We start from the raw sequence: 22,671 nt of genomic DNA on the forward strand, positions 1-22,671 counted from the left end.
ATTGATTCTAGTAAGACAAGGAGAACAACTGCACTCTGCCACGGCCCAAGGTATGTATGTTGATATTGTTTATATTTTTGGATTATTAGATTATAGTGTAATTTTACAAATTTACATAAATATATATATATATATATAAATATATATATATATATAAATTAATAAATATAATATAATAAAGATATAATATAAAGATAATATAAAAACATAATAAATTATGATTGTGATAATATCTTATATCTTATCGATATTATATCTCCAATATATTATAGTGATTATATTTATTAAAAATAATTAAAATTATTAATATTTATAGATATATATATTAAAATAATAAATAAGTAAATAAAATTGAGAATAATAAATATATATTATATTAATAATTAAAAAAACCCTAGTTACTCATTCTCTCTCACTTTATTTCCTTCCATCAATGGCGGCCTTCTAATCTTCTTCTTCTTCAGACATTTTTCTTCGATTATTCATAGATCTTCTCTTACTCTCCTTCACACACTTTTCTACACCCGTCCACAGATCTTTAAGGTAAAATCGTCGGATAATACTGATTTTACCTCGTTTATCGATTCCAACAAGTGTTAAATCGCGATTTAACTAGGATTTTGTTTGAAAACGAGTTTCTTTTAACACTTCTCAGAAAGCTGTGGCGGTTGGATCAGCTGGGAGCCGTCTCCTTTGCTTCAAGCTTCAGCAATCGTCATTTCGGCTAAGCCCTGAGTAGAAATTATCTCCTCCTTAGCCTGATTGATTGCGGAGCTCCTTCTGCGGCTCTGCTTTTCTCCTCAGCAAGTATTCTTCCAGTACTCCGCCTTCGGAAGGTTCTCAGTAGAGAACTTCTGAGGTTCTTGCTAAATTCTATTGATATTGAATCTGACTATATTGTTTAACTATATTTTTTTGAAAATGGATATTTTAGTGGAAAATGATAGTCCCTTCAGTTCTCTTCATTTCGTTTTTGCATCTACTAATATGTTTTCCAACTTTTCATTACATTTAGAACAATAGTTTCATAAGTACTCGAGATATCATCATTCGGATCTATAAGCTTTTTGATATTTGTAGTGTCAAACTTGTTAAAGATCTGAATTTTGCATTATTATGTTCAAATTTTGTGATTGATGTGAATCCTTACATTGTGTGCTTTTACTTTAAAAAATGTAATACCCTCTGCTTCTGTGGGTTAGTCATTAAATTCCTGTGTAATTGTGCAAGGTTGTTTGCAAGAGATATGCAACGGATGATTCTGATGTACATCTTGAAATGTTAATTAGTATTGATAAAAGTTTGTTTCTTTCTCTTCCTCCTGCAGTTTTTGTCAAATTACGCATATGGCAACCTCTGGTCAAGACACAGCAACAGATGTTGGGAAGAGTTTTGCTAGAAGAGATAAACTTCTTGAGATTGAGACAAAGGTACAGAAGTGGTGGGATGAAAAGGAAGTCTTCAGAGCTGAACCTTTAGATGCACCTCCTGGTCCGGGCGAAAAATTCTTTGGCAACTTTCCTTTTCCTTACATGAATGGTTATCTTCACTTGGGTCACGCCTTTTCTCTTTCAAAGCTCGAGTTTGCTGCGGCATATCACAGGCTAAGAGGTGCTAATGTCCTCTTACCTTTTGCATTTCATTGCACTGGGATGCCCATCAAGGCGTCGGCTGACAAACTTCGTCGAGAGATGGATAAATATGGTTATCCCCCAGTTTTTCCTGAAGAGAAAATTGAAGAGATAATAAAGCTAGAGGAAGTTATTGCAGAAAACCAGTCAGTTCCTGATAAATTCAAGGGGAAGAAATCTAAGGCAACAGCAAAGGCTGGTGGGGATAAATACCAATGGCAAATAATGCAAAGTTATGGTCTATCTGATGAGGAGATTGCAAACTTTGCAAATCCATATAACTGGCTATCTTATTTCCCCCCTCTAGCTGTTGAAGACCTTAAGGCATTTGGCTTAGGCTGTGATTGGAGACGGACTTTCATTACAACTGACATGAATCCGTATTTCGATTCATTTGTGCGGTGGCAAGTGAAAAAGTTAAAGAAGTTGGGTAAAATAGTCAAGGATTTGAGACACACAATTTATTCACCATTAGATGGCCAACCCTGTGCAGATCATGATCGGGCGTCAGGTGAGGGTGTCATTCCTCAAGAGTATACTCTTATCAAGATGGAAGTCATTTCACCTTTCCCCCCTAAGATGTCTGTTTTGGAGGGTAGAAGAGTATATCTTGCTGCTGCAACTCTCAGACCAGAGACTATGTATGGACAAACCAATGCCTGGGTTCTGCCTGATGGAAAATATGGAGCATATGAAATTAATGAAACTGATGTTTTTATAGTTACAGAAAGGGCAGCACTTAATCTGGCATACCAAAGGTTATCGCGTGTTCCTGAGAAACCTACGTGTTTGTTGGAGCTGAGCGGGAACGATCTGCTAGGTTTGCCTTTGAGATCCCCTTTATCTTTCAACGAGGTCATATACTCCTTACCTATGTTGTCAATTCTAACTGACAAGGGTACTGGGATCGTTACAAGTGTACCCAGTGATTCCCCTGATGATTTCATGGCTCTTCATGACTTGAAATCGAAACCAGCTTTCAGAGAAAAGTTTGGTTTGAAAGATGAGTGGGTCTTGCCGTTCAACATTATTCCGATTATAAACACTCCCGAATTTGGGGATAAATCTGCTGAGAAAATTTGCTTGGATATGAAAATAAAGAGCCAGAATGAGAAGCAGAAACTGGAAGAGGCCAAGAAGAAAATCTATAAAGGAGGATTCTACGAGGGAACCATGATTGCAGGTGAATATTCTGGAATGAGAGTCCAAGAAGCAAAGAGCCTGATTAAAAACAAGATTTTGGAGGAGGGTTTGGCTTTGATCTATAGTGAACCAGAGAAGAAAGTAATGTCGAGATCTGGTGATGAGTGTGTTGTGGCACTAACCGATCAATGGTATATTACTTATGGAGAAACTGAATGGCAAAAGAAGGCCGAAGAATGCTTAGCTTCAATGGGTCTCTTCTCTGACGAGACAAGGCACGGATTCGAGCACACGCTAAGTTGGCTTAATCAATGGGCTTGCTCTCGAAGTTTTGGGTTAGGCACTCGCATTCCATGGGATGAAGAATTTCTTGTGGAGTCCTTATCTGATTCCACTCTTTACATGGCATATTACACTGTGTGCCACCACTTACAGAAGGGCGATATGTATGGATCTGATACTTCATCTGTTAAACCAGAACAGCTTACAGAAGATGTCTGGGAATTCTTGTTTGGCAATGGCCCATTTCCGGAATCGTCAACTATACCTTCGTCTCTTCTTCATAAGATGAAAAACGAATTTGAGTACTGGTATCCTTTTGACCTCCGTGTTTCAGGTATCTTCTATTCTAATACTAAGAACTTGTTTGATGTAGTTTCTCTTTTGATTAGACTTTTTGGAAAAAATCTTTTTTATGAAAAAAATAGATTATTGGGGGTTATGTGTGATAAATGACTAAGAGCTTGTTTTATTTAGGGTTATTTTGAAAAAGATATTGTGTGATGGAAAAGTGGATTACAAAATATCTTTTGTATATAATTAATATTTAAAACTTTATTAAGTATAAAGTAATGGTCATTTGATATTTTAGTTGATGATATAAATGATTTAACTGATGAATTGATTGATGGTGAAATAAAGAATTATTGGATTAAGTCCAAATAACCCTTGTCAAACAAGTTGTAAAATATCATTTTTATAACAATAAAGTAATTTTGTAAGAAATATTTGTAGTTTAGTATTTTAGTTAATGATTTGAAAGAATTGGTTGATGAAAGGGTTATTCATGAGCGTCCATTTGGAAACAATTTCTGGAGCTGGGTTCGGACAAGATCATGTCACAAATTTTCTTAGAAACCTTTTTTTTAAGTATGATTTAGATGAGATAATGTTCAAGAACATAACTTAATTAAACATATATTCATAAATTTGCTGATGTTTTCTTGCCAAGCCCAGCTCCAGCTCTAGAAAATATGTTTCCAAATCAACCAAAAAAGCTTAATTTGATATCCCACCCTCCTTCAAGGATTAGTTGAGTTACCTGAAAGCTGGTCTAGTCATTTGGTTACAAAAAATAAATTATGATCTTATGTAGATTCCAATTCTGATCTCAAACTCATAATGTGAAATATTGTAGGTAAGGATCTAATCCAGAACCATCTTACCTTCTGCATATACAACCACACTGCACTTCTTCCAAGACATCAATGGCCAAAAGCGTTCAGATGTAACGGTCATATCATGTTAAACTCAGAGAAAATGTCAAAATCAACTGGAAATTTCAGGACCTTACGCCAGGCCATTCAGGAATTCTCTGCCGATGCCACTAGGTTCTCTTTAGCCGACGCTGGAGATGGAATGGACGATGCCAACTTTGTGTTTGAAACCGCTAATGCTGCAATATTGCGTCTAACAAAGGAAATCGCATGGATGGAGGAAGTTCTTAGCGCTGAATCCTCTTTACGAGATGTTCCCCCAACAACATATGCTGATCGAGTATTTTCGAATGAAATAAGTATTGCTGTTAGTGTAACCGAGAAGAACTATGCAGATTATATGTTTAGGGAAGCTCTTAAAACTGGCTTTTATGACCTTCAAGCTGCTAGAGATGAGTACAGATTTTCGTGTGGTTCGGATGGAATGAACCGAACTCTTCTTTTCCAGTTCATGGATGTTCAAACGAGGCTTATAGCTCCGATCTGTCCACATTATGCTGAATACATATGGAGAGAGTTATTGAAGAAAGAAGGGTTTGTTATTAAAGCTGGCTGGCCCGAAGCTGAATTACCCGATCTTACACTTAAGAAAGCGAATAAATACTTACAAGACACGATTGTTTCAATGAGGAAGCTTCTTCAGAAACAGCTTACAGGTTCGAAGAAGGGTAAGACAAATGTGCCGAATAACCCTGATAAAATTAAGGTTGGATTAATATATGTGAACGAGCAATACGATGGGTGGAAGAAGGAATGTTTGAATATACTTCAAAGTAAGTTTGTCAGGGAAACTGGTGGTTTTAGTCCTGATCAGGAGATTCTTGAAGAGTTGAAGAAGAGTTTGGTTGGGCAAGAAGGAAACTTTAAGCAGATTCAAAAACTATGCATGCCTTTCATGAGATTTAAGAAAGACGAGGTGGCGACTGTTGGATTTCAAGCGTTGGATTTCAAGTTACCTTTTGGGGAGATTGATGTTCTTGTGGAGAATTCGGAGTTGATTAAGCGTCAGCTTGGCCTTGAGCAACTTGAGATTTTGTCGATGACTGATCCGAATGCTGTATTGAGGGCTGGATCTTTTGCGACACTTCTAAAGCAGAGTCCACCATCACCCGGAAATCCAACCGCGATCTTCTTGGCCTGAGTATGAGTAAGCTTTCGTTTATCAAATTATAGGCCTGCCTGTTTGGTTGTTTTTTCTTTCAACTTTCTGTATTGACTTATTTATTTCAGTTTTCTGTATTAACTTATTTATTTTTGCAAAGATTGATGATAATAATCATGTATCTGACTGATTTCAGTGAAATTTTGTAAGGATATTCTACTTTGCTTTCTTAAAACACTTACAAATTCAATGTTATTTAAGCCTTTGATTACAAGTTTAACAGAAAAATCGACTATTAAAACCGACACCAAATATTGAAATAAATTTCGGTTGACTATTTCGACTCTCCCAGTTTACCAGAATTTGTGGAGTTATATTTTCTTTGTCTTTTCTATTGATCTGTTTTCTTAATGTGCACTTCATCAAGTCATGTATTTTGTCTCATAAATTTTTTTAATATTGATTTGAATATCATATAGTAACATGCATTACTAAAGATAAAAGAATAAAATCTTTATATAATAAAATAAATATATCCATATCTCTCGGTCAAAGAGATATATATAAAATAAGTTTGACTGTTAGAACTTTATGACCTTTTCTCATTCATTTGTCAATTGTACTACTCTTGTCTTGAGGAACAAGAAATTGAATATTCAGAAAAAAATAATTCAAGAAATTTGGGTGACACTGCTGCTCTTACTATTTTTATTATATTGTAACAGACTTTATATAATAAAATTGAATTCATATATTTATTTGAGAATTTGTTGAAATATTATATAACACTACCTTTTTTTTTTGTTAATAATTTATTGTGTTTGTAATGTTGCTTGTCTAATAGAAAGAATTATATATTGAAAACTTCCAAATTCCAATACTATTAGTTAATTAGTTATATACCTTTATAAATGGATAACTTAATATTTAATACATTGTAGAGTGCAACTAACAAACAACTAATAGACTAATTGTGAGCTCCTTTAAATTATGTTAAATAATTTAGAATTTTATTTTTGGTGTGATAGGATAGTGGGTGTGACCTGATATCAAATGTTTACATCATAAATTTTATAGCAAAAATTTTTAAAAAAATATAAAATATTATTTAATCTAAAACAATATTTAATAAAATATATAGTTTTTAAGTAAATTAAAATATATATATATATCTTACTCTTAAGCCAGTGTTCTCCTACCTAAATTATATTGAGTTATTAATTTTTTTAAATTATATTATATCATCCTAAATATTAAATTACTTATTTATCAAATAAAATATAAAATACATTTTATTCTATTTTTATTAAATTTTAAATATAAAAAAACATTTTAATAATTGATCTTATGAAACAATCCCAACCAACTTGTTTTTTTTTTGTCAAATAAGAATTTTTTTAAATTGTAGAGGTCTTTAAAAACAAAGAAGCTTGTTTGATGTTGGTAATTTGAGTTTTTATTGGTCTTTTTAAAAAAAAAAAGTTATGTTAAATGAAAAGTAAGTTATTTACTTTTTTTAATTAATTTTAAATTACTATAATGTTCTTTAATATTTTAAAATTTATAAAATTAAAGTAAGAGTAATTACTATAATTTTCTTTTATATTTTAAAATTTATAAAAATAAAATAAAAGTATTTTAATATTTTAATTAATAAAATGAGGGATTAAATAAATAAAAACAAATTTATGATATGAACTTATTTTTTATATAAAAATAAATAAATATCAAACTAAAAAATGAAATATTTAGCTAATCATTTTCTGAGTGAATGTTTTTACCCATATTTTGATTTATGAGAGTAGATTGACCATAAGTTTTTCTTGAATGAGAATTTTGTTTCAATCTTATTGCATTTCTAAATTGTACGTTGTTTATATTTATAATTGAGTCAATATCTCATGAACTCAATTAATATCAAAATTATTATACTTTAATAAATTTTAGTTTTATAAACTATTAAAATATTATATTTTAATTTAAGTCATGATCTACAAACTTTATATTTTTATATCATTTAAAATGAAATATGACTATTATATAATTAATCAAATTAAATAAAGTTGAAGTCAACTTAAATAAATTAATAAGTTTACTATGCGTATTAAATAAACTTAATCAACTTAAAAGATTATATAAATATAATATTATTACACTTTCATAATGCAGAATAATTATGTTTTGACAATAAAAAAATAATAATAAAATTTGCCTTTTATGATTGTATGCATTCAAAAGTGCAGATGACCGCGTTCCACGTCATTGCTTATCCCTCTCTCTTCATTGATGTGAGAAGAGATGAGAGAGAGAAAAAACCACTTTTTTGAAAAAAAAAAAAAAAAAAAAAAAAGGAGGAGAGAGAATAGAAACCGTTTCTGTTAGTACGCGTGGATATAATATTCCAGTGGTGGCGCCCATTTGTTTTTGTCTATAAAGCTGCCTAGCGTAGATGTTTCTTTTATGACCATATCGCTTACGAAATCAAACACCTCCTTCTCCTTCTCCTTTCCCACTAAAACCTCTTTCATTTCATTACTTGCTCCATACATACGCCTCTCTCTCTCTCTCTCTCTCTCTCTCTCTAGAATCATCTCGATCAATCTATCGGAAATCATCAACGAAATTAGATGGGAAGCTGTTTATCATCTTCTTCGGCGGCTACAGTTCGACGCGGATCTGATCTCCAGAAGCAATCATCCAGCAAGGCCAATGTGGTTTCACCTAACGGCCAGCTAAGGCAATACGAAGTTCCTATAACCGTCGCAGGAGTCCTGATCGACGAGCAGAAGCTGGAATCTATGGAGGTTGGAGTATCAAAATCGGCTTTCTTCGTCTGCAATTCAGATAACTTGTACTTCAACGAGCATATAAAAGCGATGGATATGGATGATGTTCTTCAGGCAGGTCAGATTTACTTTTTGTTGCCTTCGTCCAAGCTTCGTCTTCCTCTCTCAGCATCAGAAATGGCTGCTTTGGCTGTGAAAGCAACAATTGCTCTCCAGAAAACTCCTCCATCCTCTGACTCAAACCGTGGCCGTCGCCAGAGTAAAACGGCGCGAATCTCCCCTGTGGTAGAAGAAGCAGCGAAGGTTTCTAGTTATAATCCTTACATCAATGGAGGAGAAGATTACAGCGTGCAGATGACGGTGAAGAACGGCAATTATTATCCTATCGGTACTTTGGCATCATCATCATCAAAATCTTCGTCTCTGTCTATGAGATCTGGTTCTGTGAGGAAGTTGCAGAGAAATCCTTCTAAACGTGCGAGAATCTTCATGGCAGCTCGATCCTTTAAGATAAAATTATCCACAATTTACGAAGGTACCATAGTTTAGTCATTCATGAGTACCTTTCCTTCATATCAATTTCGTGAGTAAGAAGAATTTAGCTAGTTTTGATTTTTGATATTGATGCTAATAAATAATAATATTTGTAGATTGATTGTAACATTATACTCTCCCGGCCCCATGTAAATTTCTGCTATTGTGGAGATCGATGATGAATCTATATGTATGATTGAAAAATTATGAGTCTATTCTTTCCTTTATTATTAATTGTCTTGTGTTTAATTAATTCTCTATCATTATTTATCAATATGGCTCCACACTGAATTCAGAAATTACATAACAAATTGTTTACCTCACTATCAAGTTATAATATATATATTAGTCCCCACACACACACACCCCAATTCCAGCCAATTTCTATACTTATTCCATGAATGCTCATTTTATAATAAAATATATATTTTCAGAAAACCATAAGAAAAACATGACAAAATGGAAGAGAAACAAGTAGGAAGGTTAAGATTTATAACTTAATTAGGTCTACATAAGGATATATGATTTTCTATAATATAGTACTATTGCCTAAGTTTTTCCTTGAAATATCTCATATTGCTTTAAAATAAACGGAACTAGGTTCCAATACTTGTTTTTTGGCACGAAAATTCCAACCTCAATATAATAATTGCAAAGTTTAAAGACAAATTATCTATGCAAATTATGGTTCTGTTTAATTTATTGATATTGTAAAAAATACAAGATCTAACTAAGCTTTTATCCCGATACTCAAATTAATATAACAAATTACATATCATTTCGATTATCTTTTGGTGGACTATCGGGTTAAAGAGAAACCGTCGAACTTTGAATTATTGTAATTGTCTGATGTGTTTCATTCATAATATTACAATGATTTTATATATTCGTTCTGAAAAGTCGGTGAGATCGGTTGATGAGTTAATCAGTTTTTTCGAGTACTTACTAGCTCAATAAACTATTAGACAACGTGTTTGTATTTTTTTTCTTATTTTTATATTTTATTATCTAATGTAATTTTATTCTTTACAAAAACAATATATAAAATTACAAATGAATTTCACTATGGGAAGATATACACTATTATTGTAGTTAGAGAAATAAATTAGTATCTAAACTTCACTCAATCTTCTATATATAATATTAGAAAACCTTAAGCATGAGTTTATGGACCATATATATATAGAATAAATCCAGTCCAAAATGTCATCCATGTATTTTTTTTATGATAATAATTCTCTACGGGATATCTCATCTTCTCCGTTGAGGACCACACTTCCATTTGTCATATTTGTTGGAATTAATATACAATAGAATCAACAATCATCACAATTTCTTGATATCAATTTGAAAAAAAAAAATCAAATAACTTTGACAAAGTTGATTTGTTTTAAGTCGATCTTATCTTTTGAATTGACTATATGTACGTACTCTAACACGTAACAACTCTTCTCGTAATTACGATATCTAAGTTCGTACACGGTACACCACCAATCATGTTCCATATCTTTTGTTTGACAAAAGATATTATAGTTGGAACAAGAAATTAATTAGATATATATTGCAGGTGTGGAATGAAGTTTGGCTCCCTTATCTTGACGGTGACCTTTTCAACTAGCTAATAATTTCAATCTTGATCAAGTGAGAAAAGATATGATACATGCTGCTGCTGCTTGTCCTAAAAAAGGTTGTCTCTAATTTGACTTCAAACGTTAATATTTTGTGTACCTCTCTTTCAAACTATTAGCAACATTTAATTTGTGATGAGAAAATTCAAACATCATAATCCACATGTCATCAAGTGGGTGAAAATATATATAGACAACACTATACATAATACATCTCAATTTATTATAAAATAACCAAAATTTATTTTATTTTTCTTGGGAGGAGTTTCAATAGAGAGTTGAAGAGTATATATACTTGCAAGACACACATATATTATATATATAGTCTTTAGTTTTACCATTAATTATGGTCTTGCTTAATTATATTAGTCATATATATATATATATATATATATATATATATATATATATATATATATATATATATATATATGGAATATAGAGGAAGAGGTTATAAGATGACGCGTATCATGAAATGAATTAGAGAATGAGCCTATATTGACTATAATTAAATAATCAAATAAAATTATCTAAACCGTTTATTTATCATGACAATAAATATTGTTTATCCATTTGTCAATTAATCAACAAAATTACTTATATACATTGATTTGGTGAAATTTATAGATTTAATATTAATTAAATAATCATAAGTTAGTCAATTATTCCATATGTTACTAATTGACATTGTCTTTAATTTTTTAATTATGCATTATGTTTATTAAAAAATAAATATTTAATATATATTTGAATTAAATCTACTGTTATTTTATTTGATTTGATTTAATTAAATTAACTTTGTCTTATATATATGTATATATATATATATAAATATTGAAATAATATAATGATTATTTTTATGTAATTTAGATAAATTATTGCTAAACAACGCAGAAGAAGATCAAGATCATACAAAAATTTCAATTATAATTCAATATATGAAAAAAATATAGAAACTATTACATACTTACTTAACTATGAAGTAAAGAGCACTTATAAAAAAAGTCACATCTGGATTATTTTATAGTAATGACATTCCTATTACTTGTAGGATTTGAAGAGTTTAAGAAAGGAAGGGAGAGTCTCATGATAATGTAATCAACATAAAAAAATGCTTCTTTATATCTTATCTGGGAAATGAGAATGAAATAATGTTTTTGATGTTTACTATTATTTGAGTATTTGCTTTAAAAAGAAACTAATGACTTGACTCTTCAAACTATGGGACAACTTACTAATACCACCTTTAATCACTTGAGCCTCGAGCCTTGAGCCTTGTTTGGATTAGGTTTTTAAAAAATTTAGAGAGAGAAAAAAATAATGATTGTTGATAATTTTGAGAAGATGATAATTATTTTGGTAAAAAAATTTAAAATGTATTGATATATATAATAAAATAAATAATAATAATTTAAAATAGAGTGTATTTTAGTATTTTGGTTAATAAAATTAGTGATATAATTGTTAAGAGGTGATTAATTGAAAAATTGATTTTGTTTGAGTTATTTTAAAAAATCAAACCGAACAAAGCCTTTAGGCTTTCTACAAATCAAACATCATTTCACTTCCTCTTATCAATCATATCATTCAATTCATTACCCAAAATACTAAAATACCTTATATTTTAAATTATTAATTTTAATTTATTTATATATATCAATATTCTTTAAAAAAAATTTTACAATAAATGAGCATTACCTACTCAAAATTTTTGTTCATCATTTATTTTTTCTCTCTTAATTTTTTTAAAACCCACTCCCAAACAAAACCTTAGTGAGGATGTCCCATACAACACAAAACTAAGGCTTTCCAATTTCTAAATGATAGGACAATAATTTGATGTATTTGTGAGATGGTTCGGATTGAGGTTATTTGAAAATTTTAAAAGAAAAAAGAATAATAATTGTTGATGATTTTAAGTATGTGATAATTATTTTTAGTAAAATTTTTTATAAATTATTTATATATAATAAAATAAAATAATAATTTAAAATATATAATATTTTAATATTTTAATTAATAAATTATGTGATTTAATAAATATAAGAAAAGTAAAATGACTTTTGATTTTGTATACGTTATTAATTAACTCAAACCGAAAAGCCTTCAATGTTTAGGTTATTTCAAATTATATGTCCGGTCTGAAAACGCCTATATCCAGAGTTGGATATATATATTTTTTTTAATAAAGAAAAACTACCCATGTCATGCTAGATGTTATTAAAAAAAAAATATGAGTGATATGTATTTTTAAATAAAAAAAATATAAATATATTTAAAAATACATCTTTTTTAAAAATTTTCATTTGAGTGACTTTCAAACAAATTCCAAATTATATTTCTCTGTTAAATGAAAATTCAACAACGAGTTTAACCCTCACAGCAAAACTAAATCCTCCTTATAGATTTTTTTTAATGTATTAAGTTAACGTAGCATTTCACATGAATTATCTTACACTTATTAAATTTTTTAATACGTTCTAAATAAAAATTAAACTTGTGACTTTAAGTTTGTTAGAAAACTATTTAAACTATCTTAGTGGTGTATTTTGTTATAGAACATTGCATTTTAAAAACTCAATTAAAGGTCCTGATTTTCCCTTAAAAAAAATACACAATTTCAAATTAGGATACGAAGTCCACCTTTCATTTTCTAAGAATGTTTTTAGTATAGACTAAGAACAAACAAATGTTATAATATATAACATTTTAAGAAGATAATGAAATTTACCTACAATGATAATATTCAAAAATGTTATAAATTGGAAACTAATGAAAAAAAGAGCGCTAATTTAATTATGGTAAATTAATTTTAGACTTATATATAAGTTGAAGAAATTAGATATAAGATAGATAGAAAGAATTAGAAAATTTCGAGAAAGTCTCGTTAAAGGAGAGAGACCGACCCATACCGAAGGAAAAGGGACAGGGTTCTTCGGCGAGCCGTGTGTTGATTGTTGCTGTCAAGACAAAGAAAGAGACTGTGAGAGTGAGCTAGATAACTCATGGTAGTGTTCCCTCTCTATTTGATGCATCTTTATCATTGATCGACACTTCTTTTGGTTTTGTCTCTTTTCTTGGAGTGTAAACTGAACTCCAATTCCTTTTAATTTAGGAGGGAAGAGAAGATGATGATGAATTAAACGCCCAAGAAGATGAAGATACTGTTTTCAGGGAATTGCAGGAATCTGTTGAGTCATGCACTGACGATCCTGTTTCCCATTTTAATATCGTAATCTTCTTTCTTCTTCTTCTTTTATGCTAGACTTTCTATCTGGGTGTCACAAAATATCTATTGAATTGTTTGTTTCCGGGATGTGGTATTTATTTATTGATCAGGCACTGTTCTTATGGAAGAAAGACAATGAATCCAAACAATTTAAAGAAAAGGCTGCCGAACATTTTCTTCTTTCAGCCAAGTTGAATCCTCAAAATGGGTCTGCTTTCAGATACTTGGGGCATTTCTACAGCCGAGTATCGTTTGACAGTCAGAGGGCTCTCAAGTGCTACCAAAGAGCAGTCTCCCTCTCTCCTGAAGATTATGAATCTGGGGTCAGTTCTGTGCTTATTATTGCAATAATTTGATGTTTTCTTTGCAATAAATTCATGATTTCTCTCTCAATATAAAGTATGTGTCTGTGTGTTTTGGCATAGAACAGTTTCAGTAGGTTTAATAATGATAGTTCATTTGCTACTATAGTAGTTTTGCTTATAAATGTTATTATTGACAATTGGGCTCGAATCTGTACTTATTTGTTCATCTGCTGACAAAAGTTCTCTTGCAATAGTTGGCAACCCTATGTTTTTTTATAGAAGCAACTTTAGTAGTTGACCAGAATTTCATTTTCATTCTACCTTAGGAAGCACTCTGCGATTTGTTGGATGAAGAGGGTAAAGAGAATCTGGAGGCTGCTGTTTGTCGTGAAGCATGTGACAGATCACCAAGGGCATTCTGGGCTTTCCGAAGACTAGGCTATCTTCTGGTCTCTTTTTTCAGCTCTGCCTTCTGTTTCTATGCCTTGGGTTTTCTTAATTTTGTATTCTCTTGCCTTTTTGCTTCATACTTGTAGTGCTTCTGTTTCTTTGCAGGTCCATCAAAAGAAATGGTCTGAAGCAGTGCAGAGTCTTCAACATGGAATCCGTGGTTACCCCGCTTGTGCTGATCTGTGGGAGGTTTGCACTCTACTATTTAGGTTATTCTGAAAAGTCCTTGGTCACAATTATCATTATAACTCCTCGTTCTAATATGTTACAGGCTTTGGGCCTTGCGTATCAGCAACTGGGCATGTTTACTGCAGCTGTTAAGGTTACATCTTAACATCCCATTTTTAGTAGCATTTTCATCTGATTCAATTATAGCTAGAATGGGAGGTTTAGGGAGAAAGAGTCATGTTTGCTGGCTTGAAAAAGTGTTGTGTTTCCAATGCAGATATAGCATGATCTTCTGAATAATAGTTGCTTCTAATAAGGCATTTCCATGAACTGCAAATGCTTAAAAAAATGATGCTGTTATGAGCTACATTTGGAGGCTATTTAAATTATTACTAAAATCTGATACTTCTTATAAGTGGAATAGCCTTAATACGAGGAACTGTTATTGTAACCCTGGAAACAGAAAAAAAAACTCAAAAAGGAAATTAAAGATCCACTTGTATGAAAATTATGGTCAAACCTGTTAACATAACTATGTAACTTTATTGTGAGCAAGGGATATTTTGGTAAGAAAACCACTTAGCGTGTTAAGTATTTGGTCTTAAGTTTTGTTAAAAAAAGTATTAGGTCTTAAGTATCAAAGAAACATCAATTAACGTCAAGATGCCTCGGATTCCCTCTTGGTGGAAATGCACGAAGTGAGTAAATCCTCTTGGATATAAGGAATGGATTTTTAATTGAACTAAAAGCAGCTTCATGAAAAAAGTAATATTTCATCCTATAAGGCACTTATCTCTTAAAAACAAGTGTTTGATATGAATGTTTTTTTATTTATTTATAAACTCCCTTCGAGAGGGTTTTTGAATCTCCAAAGCACAATAATTGAATGGTGTTTATGGGAACATTCCTTAGATCCGATAATATGGTATAGTTGATCAGTGTATTTACTATTTAAATCATGCTATGCATGTAGAATGTGAATTTGTGTCTAGAGCATTTGCTTAGTTCCTTCAAAGTTTGATGGCACTTCATTGTGGATTTTTTATTGAGGATCTCTGGTGTTTAAACAGTCATATGGACGGGTGGTCGAGTTGGAGTCATCAAGAGTTTTTTCATTGGTGGAAAGTGGGAATATATTTGTAATGCTCGGTTCATTCAGAAAGGTAATTGTTGTGGCTTTTCCTCATAGTTTTCTTGTTTCCTACATCCATATCTGTAGTTGTTTCCAACTTTTAACCAATTTCCTACTCTAATAGCATATTATTTTCTAATTCTTATTTAATTCCCATTTCTTGGTACATTACTGTATTGGTTATTAAATTCACCACATTATATCATGATGTTTATGAAGGAAGTCTTTACATGGTAACACTGTTCTTAAAATGCTTGGTCTTTGTGTGCAATAATAAACCTAGTACAACCCATGTTGGTATGCATTCACTCACTTTTCGTCCACCCCTCTAATCAAGATTAATCATATTAGAGTAGCTTACAAATATATTAAAAATGTTTCTCATAACCCAGCATATAACTTGCAATATGTAGTCCATTATAGAGACTGGTTACTCACCCAAGCAGTGGTTTTGACCATGGTAAATTCAGTGAACAACTTCTTTATATTTCTAACTGTATCACAATAACTAATTTTGATGTGCAAATTTGATGTTCTGTATATTGAATGACTAATAGTTTCTTTGTTTTCATCCTGAAGGCAATCGAACAGTTTAAAAAAGCTTTGAATCTTTCTCCCCACAATGTATCTGCAAACTATGGCCTTGCATCTTCTCTACTTGCTTTGGTGAAAGAATGTTTGAGTTTGGGTGCATCCATTTGGGGAGCTTCACTATTGGAGGTAAATCACTTTATAATTGCAAGACACCATTATTTGTTGAATTAATATGTTTGTTGATCTTCAAAAGCAAATTCTTTTTTCCTATTTGTTTATGTTTTTGGTAGGAGGCTTCTAAGGCTGCGAATACATGCTGCGTCTTAGCTGGAAACTTTTTTTGTGTGTGGAAGTTACTTGGAGATACCCAGGTAGTACAGCTAATGAACCTATGCACTTATGGTCTGAAACTTTATTTCTCGTTATTTCATCCCCATAGCTAACCTTATTATGGTTTTAAATATTAAAATTCTTGTTTTCCAACTCTAATCCACCCTGGTAGTGTAATACAAGTTGTTGCATTTTCTGTTAGCTTGCATATGCTAAATGTCTGCCATGGAAAGTTGATGACCGAGGCTTTGAAATTGATGATGAAGCTTTCAGGACTTCTGTTCTTTCTTGGAAAACTGTCCGTTGTTCAGCTGCCTTTTCTGCCTGCCGGTCTTATAAACGGGCATTGCATTTGGCTCCATGGGAAGCAAATATTTACATGGATATTGCGATTGCATCACATTTAGCTTACTCATTGATGGACAAATCTGAACAAGATCAGAATGCATGGTTAGATTTATTTTTTTTCAATTAATTTGTGATTATCATGAGTTTTTGGTCAATGGTATAACTGTTCTCTTTTATGATATCGCTTAGGCAATTGTCAGAGAAAATGTCTTGTGGGAGTTTGTTACTTGAGGGTGATAATCACGAGTTTTGGGTGACATTAGGTTGCATTTCTGATAATACTTCATTGAAGCAACATGCTTTCATACGAGGGCTGCAATTGGATGTATCTTTGGCTGTTTCATGGGCATTCCTAGGCAAGGTTTGTGTCCATCAGGAATAATTTGCTATTCAGTTTCTAACTAAATTAGTTATTGTCAAGGAATTTTTGTTGTTTCATGAATTTAATTCTGGAGTAATACCTAAGACTATATATATAAAGAGCTATTAAATGATGCGACATATGTTATCCTGAAATAGATAGATATTCCAGCTTTTTTTTTAAAAAGGTTCTAACTTCCACAACCTAACTTACTTTAATTCTGGAGATATCCCACAAATAAAAGAACTCTGAAATAAATTGCATCCATTTTAGATGATAAAGGATCTTGCCATATTGTAATCTGCCACTATTAGAGGCATACAAGTCAATAGTTTATTGATTTACTTTTTGTTCTGGGTAAGAGTAAGACAATGTGTTTTAATCTTTAAGTTGCAATATTAGAAGATTATGTTATTGTTATACCCAATATTTAAAGCTAATTGAGCATGTTTTAAAAGTTTTTGCCACTAGTAATCATCACATATAAATATGCTGTATATAGTTCCCACTGAAATGATGCTTTTATTTGTTTATTCTTTTGCAGCTTTATGGAGACGGAGACGAGAATGAGTTAGCCAAAAGAGCATTTGACCATGCTAGGAGTATAGATCCCTCATTAGCATTGCCTTGGGCAAGCATGTCAACCCATATTTTTGATAGGTATCTCTTGATCTTCACAAGGTTTCTTCTATGCATATTGTTGAGAACAATTTACATTCTGCTACCGTCTTCAGTGAATCCAAGCCAATTGATGCATATGAGAACTGTTTACAGGCCGTGCAGATACTACCGGTGAGGTTCTTGAATCTTCTCCTTATCTCTGACTTCTTCTCCTCCACACAGCACAAAAGTAGAGATAGAAAAAAGAAAAAAAAGGGAGAGATCCAGTGTTTGGATTTTTGTCCGTGTGGAACATGCACCAATTCTACTCATTTGAAACAGATTATTGTTTTAATCCAAAATGATCTTGCCTCAAAGTGAGGGTTTCAAAAGCTATTTGAGTTGATTTCATCCCAATATTTGGCAGCTTGCAGATTTTCAAATTGGCCTTGCCAAACTTGCTTTGACTTCAGGACATCTTTCATCCCTGAAGGTACAATAATTTCCGTTTTCTAATGAACTGAAATTGATCTAATTGCCAAAGTTTCCAATTGAGAATTATTGATGTTTCAGGTCTTTGGAGCAGTCCATCAAGCGGTGCAGCATGCACCCTTCTATCCTGAATGCCATAATATAAGTGGGCTAGTTTATGAGGCATGGTCTGATTTTGATTCTGCTGCTGTCGCTTTTAGGCTAGCACGCTTTGCAAATGAGTCTTTTGCAGGCAATGTTTTGAATCCTCATCTAAGATATATATCAAGTAACTTGGCCAGAGTGCTTTGCAAGGTAAAAGTTTCTCCATTTCCATTTTGTTGATGGTTGGTTATACATTTTTGACAAGCTATCTTCCTTTAACCCGTCACTGTAATTTTAGCTATTACATCGTTTTGGTTGTAGGCAGGAAAGGCTCTTGATGCTATACAAGAATGTGAAGATTTGAAAAGACGAGGTTTGGACATTTCACTACAAACTTCTTCATATGCACTTCCATTTTGGTGTAGAAACTAGAGAGAAATTGCAATTATAAATTTATGCATGGTTTAATGATTGGAATCCAATAAGCAGTGGGAACTGTAATTGCTCTGTATAGGTTTGTGCTATTACCATGAAGTCTACATCATGTCTTTGACACAGAGCTGCATGACATCTTTACAAAATATTGAAATCACTAGCTAACTTACTATCAACACTTGTTTCTCCAGATGATGCATTTTTATTTGAAATTATGAATTTATTTAGTTATATTATAATTTCAGGCCTTCTATTGAGTTTCTTGAAATTTAACATGATGTCTCTTAATATCTTAAGCGATTAATGCGCATTCAATCTGGAAAAACTACCAAAGTTTCGTATATTTGTATACACGGTTAAGACATTTTAGGATTACACTATTATTGCATCATGGTGTCATTTATCAGTTTGCTCAAACATTTTCTTACCCTCTTGACTTTCTAGGCTGGCTTGATACGGAATGCCTCCATATATATGCTTTATCTTTATGGCAGTTGGGAAAGAAGGATTTGGTTCTTTCTGTTGTAAGAGATCTGGCATCCAGGGCTTCCTCTGTAGGCCAGGCTTCCAAAGCTGCTTCTATAAGTTTAGTTTGTAGATTGTTGTACTACACAGTTGGACTAGAGTCAGCAATAACCTACATCGTGAAAATGCCCAAGGAACTTTTCCAGAGTTCGAAAATTAGTTTTGTTGTATCTGCCATGCATGCATTGAGACAGAGTAATGAGCTAGAATCAGTCGTCTCAGCCAGCCGGTCATTTGTTACTGCCTATGAAGATATTACAGGAATGCACTACCTGATATCACTCAGTAAATTAGTGAGTTTCTCCAGAATAATTATAATTTGTTATGCATCACACGAAAGCTGCAGTATTAGCCATTACGATCCTGTAACTAATTGCTGATGGCTTTTGCAGATCAAGCTTGGATATGATGGTTGTCTAGGAATTCAGAGTGGAATAAAGCATCTGAGAAAACTAATTCACGCGTACCCTAACTCTACTTTGCTTAGGTACATTTAGTTTCTTGTAGTTCATCTTCATTCACTTAAAAAAAAGAAGAAAGAAAAAGAAACACACCTTGGGGATATTTGGGAAAGATGGGTTTTGGATTTAATTATTTTAAATCTTGGAACTAATACCATTGGGTTTAATCCAAACCCACTTTTACAAATTAATATTTATTATAAAATATGTCCAAAATCCCATAATTTTTTATTTTAACTTTCTAATATTATCAGATTAAGTTCTTAACATAACTCAAAACAAATTATTATGCGTCTCCTTCCTTTTCTTATCTTCTTTTTGAAGGAATTAATTGCTTTATGGAATCATGAGTTAAAAATCTCTCACTTGCAGGAATCTACTTGGTTATCTGTTGCTACTCAGTGAAGAATGGAAACATATTCCCGCCAGTGGTAGATGCCTTGTTCTATCAAACAATTCTTCCCATACAGAGAATGAGGCTCTGAAAACAGCATATGATGTCCTTGGTGCTCTCACTGTTGCCTGCTGTTGTACTGCTTCGAAGGTTGAGGAGAAATTCTCCTTCTCAACCTGTGAATGTCATTCCCAACATGGATCAAGAACACTCATGCAACTGCAGAAGTACGTTTTATTTCTAAAGTATTCTCTCATTTGTAGCATATTTTACTTATATTATTATGCCAAGTCAAAGCTGGACCCCATTTGGAAACACTTATAATTTTTGTAAATTGTTTCTGTACCTGCATCAGTTGAGGAACAACCAATAAATTTCTGGATATGACTACAAAATTCAGCTTCCAAATATGATCTCATTCAAAAACGTTTCTGGATCCATATTTCTGTATTTAGGTGTTTCCTATTGGGGATGATTCTTTATATTGTTATGTTTTCACCTTCCATAGAAAAGGGACTTAAATAAAGAGTGGTTGCTAATGATGACAGGTGGGTACGCCAAGAACCTTGGAATAACAATGCAAGTTATCTGCTTATAATGAATTATATGCAGAAGGCACGTGAAAAAAGATATCCAAAACACATGTGTGATCTGTTGGGGCGCCTCATTGATGCATCTCTTTCCAATTATCAAGATACGAAGTTGGATAAATATTGTCTATACAAAAGATTCTTGCTTCTGCTCTGCGCCTCAGAGATAAGATTGCAAGTTGGAGACCATGTTGGCTGCATCAATCATGCAAATACAGCTTCTAGACTTCAACTTCCTGATAATTACCTCTTTTTTGCGCACTTAATCTTATGTCGTGCCTATGCGATAGCAGAAGATTTTGTTAACTTACAGAGGGAATATACAAAATGCGTGGAGCTTGAGACCGATCATCAAGTTGGTTGGATATGTCTGAAATTCATAGAAACTAGATATAATCTGAATTGTGGTCAAGATATACTACAGTTGAGCTTGGAGAAATGTCCGAAACAGATCAATGACACCCAGAATATGTGGGTTCCAATCCATAATTTGGTTCGGGGTCTGATTTCTGTTTCAAGAAACGATTTTGTTCTTGCAGAAAACTTTCTTTCCCAGGCTTCTTCAGTAGCGGACAAGGAGAGCTGCATTCTTCTTTGTCACGGTATGTTGATCTTTGTATTTTTGGATTATAGATTCAGATTATAGTGCAACTTTTGTTGCTTCATTTTGGTATACAAAAATTGTTTTATACATGATGATCCAATTTATAGTGATGTTCTTTTTTGCTGTATTTGGTATAGAGATTTTTTTGTAGATCACGATCATATTTTTTTTGGATTATGATCCAGTTTATTTTCTAAATCATTATAAGTTTTTGCCAAACTTAACAAAAGATTTTTGCCAAACATAAAAAATGTTGATAACAAAACAGCGCATTAATATGCCTTAGAGAGCTTGTTTGATGTAGAGTTATTTGAAAATAATTTGGGTTATTTCAGAAGAATCTTGTATGATGAAAAAGTGGATTATTTGAGATATTTGAAAATGTTATAAAAATAAAGTTATTTTAGTTGATGATTTAAATGATTTGATTGTTGATTTGAGATAAGAGATTATTTGGATTAAGTCCAAATAACTCCTCATCAAACAATGCCTTAGTGATAAGCTCTTGCGTTTCTTCAGGTGCAATCTGTTTGGAGCTTGCCAAGGAGCTTGGAGACTCCCAGTTCTTAACCATTGCCATTAGAAGCCTAAAGAAAGCTAAAGTAGCGTCTTCTTCTTCAGCTCAATTACCCATTGTCTGCTTATTACTAGCACAAGCAGAAGGAAGCCAAGGATCTAAAGCCAAGTGGGAGCAAAATCTTATGTATGAATGGCTTGCTTGGCCGCCAGGTTTGAATTCTTAACAATGCTGATTTGTAAATATGAACACAAAATTGTTCAGACTAAAGCTGGATTCTAAATTCTCTTTGTTATTATTGACTGATTTTAGGGAAGAGACCTGCAGAACTTCATTTGCAAATGTACTTGCTCTCAATGCATTCAGACAATGGTTTGAGGTTTTCATCGCATGTGGAGGGACAAAAACACCCACAAAGCTGGATTCTAAGCTCGATTCATTTGAACCCGTCTTGTTTGAGATACTGGAAAGTGTTGCAGAATTCTAGATGACAAAGTTAGTTCTCTCTTAATGTTTTGATCGAAGAACATTTAGGCGGCGGATCTTTTAGACTCTCGTTGTAGATGTATTGACATCGACATTAGAATTGAGGGACCAAATCCAATTATGTTGTTTGTTCAAAGTACTTAAAATGTGGAATTGAATTCTTATGGAATTAATGACAAGTGTAGTTCTCTTACTTTGAATTTCAATTCTTAATCACATATTTCAAGTTTCAACCCCTACCACCCATGTTCCCCTATTCCTCAAATCTTAATTTAAGTTGTATTTGGTTATATTATGATTGAATTC

At 32.3% G+C, this 22,671-nt stretch overlaps 2 protein-coding genes across 3 annotated transcripts; both read left to right on the forward strand.

Moving 5' to 3' along the window:
* The first annotated feature begins 402 nt into the window (after positions 1-402).
* On the forward strand, positions 403-5,646 carry LOC124928910 (leucine--tRNA ligase, cytoplasmic-like). Its single transcript, XM_047469162.1, has 4 exons — positions 403-543; positions 656-859; positions 1,328-3,390; positions 4,192-5,646. The coding sequence occupies exons 3-4, from the start codon at positions 1,347-1,349 to the stop codon at positions 5,409-5,411; spliced, it is 3,264 nt and encodes a 1,087-aa protein (XP_047325118.1). The 5' UTR covers positions 403-543; positions 656-859; positions 1,328-1,346; the 3' UTR covers positions 5,412-5,646.
* A 7,794-nt stretch (positions 5,647-13,440) lies between these two features.
* LOC124932591 (tetratricopeptide repeat protein SKI3) lies at positions 13,441-22,565 on the forward strand. Of its 2 annotated transcripts, XM_047473246.1 has the most exons (21): positions 13,441-13,552; positions 13,660-13,872; positions 14,181-14,303; positions 14,410-14,493; positions 14,576-14,626; positions 15,543-15,635; positions 16,184-16,324; positions 16,429-16,509; positions 16,671-16,918; positions 17,006-17,177; positions 17,722-17,837; positions 17,912-17,969; positions 18,205-18,270; positions 18,351-18,563; positions 18,675-18,726; positions 19,233-19,606; positions 19,706-19,800; positions 20,147-20,395; positions 20,717-21,360; positions 21,882-22,091; positions 22,192-22,565. In XM_047473246.1, exons 5-21 carry the CDS (start codon positions 14,606-14,608, stop codon positions 22,368-22,370), a joined length of 3,012 nt encoding a protein of 1,003 aa, XP_047329202.1. In that variant the 5' UTR covers positions 13,441-13,552; positions 13,660-13,872; positions 14,181-14,303; positions 14,410-14,493; positions 14,576-14,605; the 3' UTR covers positions 22,371-22,565. The 2 variants fall into 2 exon arrangements, with proteins under 2 accessions (XP_047329202.1, XP_047329203.1); XM_047473247.1 differs by lacking the exons at positions 13,441-13,552; positions 13,660-13,872; positions 14,181-14,303; ... (1 more) ...; positions 14,576-14,626; positions 15,543-15,635 and having other exon boundaries at positions 16,186-16,324; positions 16,735-16,918.
* Positions 22,566-22,671: the final 106 nt, after the last annotated feature.

Source organism: Impatiens glandulifera, chromosome 3 (assembly GCF_907164915.1).
Source record: "Impatiens glandulifera chromosome 3, dImpGla2.1, whole genome shotgun sequence".
In the NCBI taxonomy this organism is placed as follows: domain Eukaryota; kingdom Viridiplantae; phylum Streptophyta; class Magnoliopsida; order Ericales; family Balsaminaceae; genus Impatiens; species Impatiens glandulifera.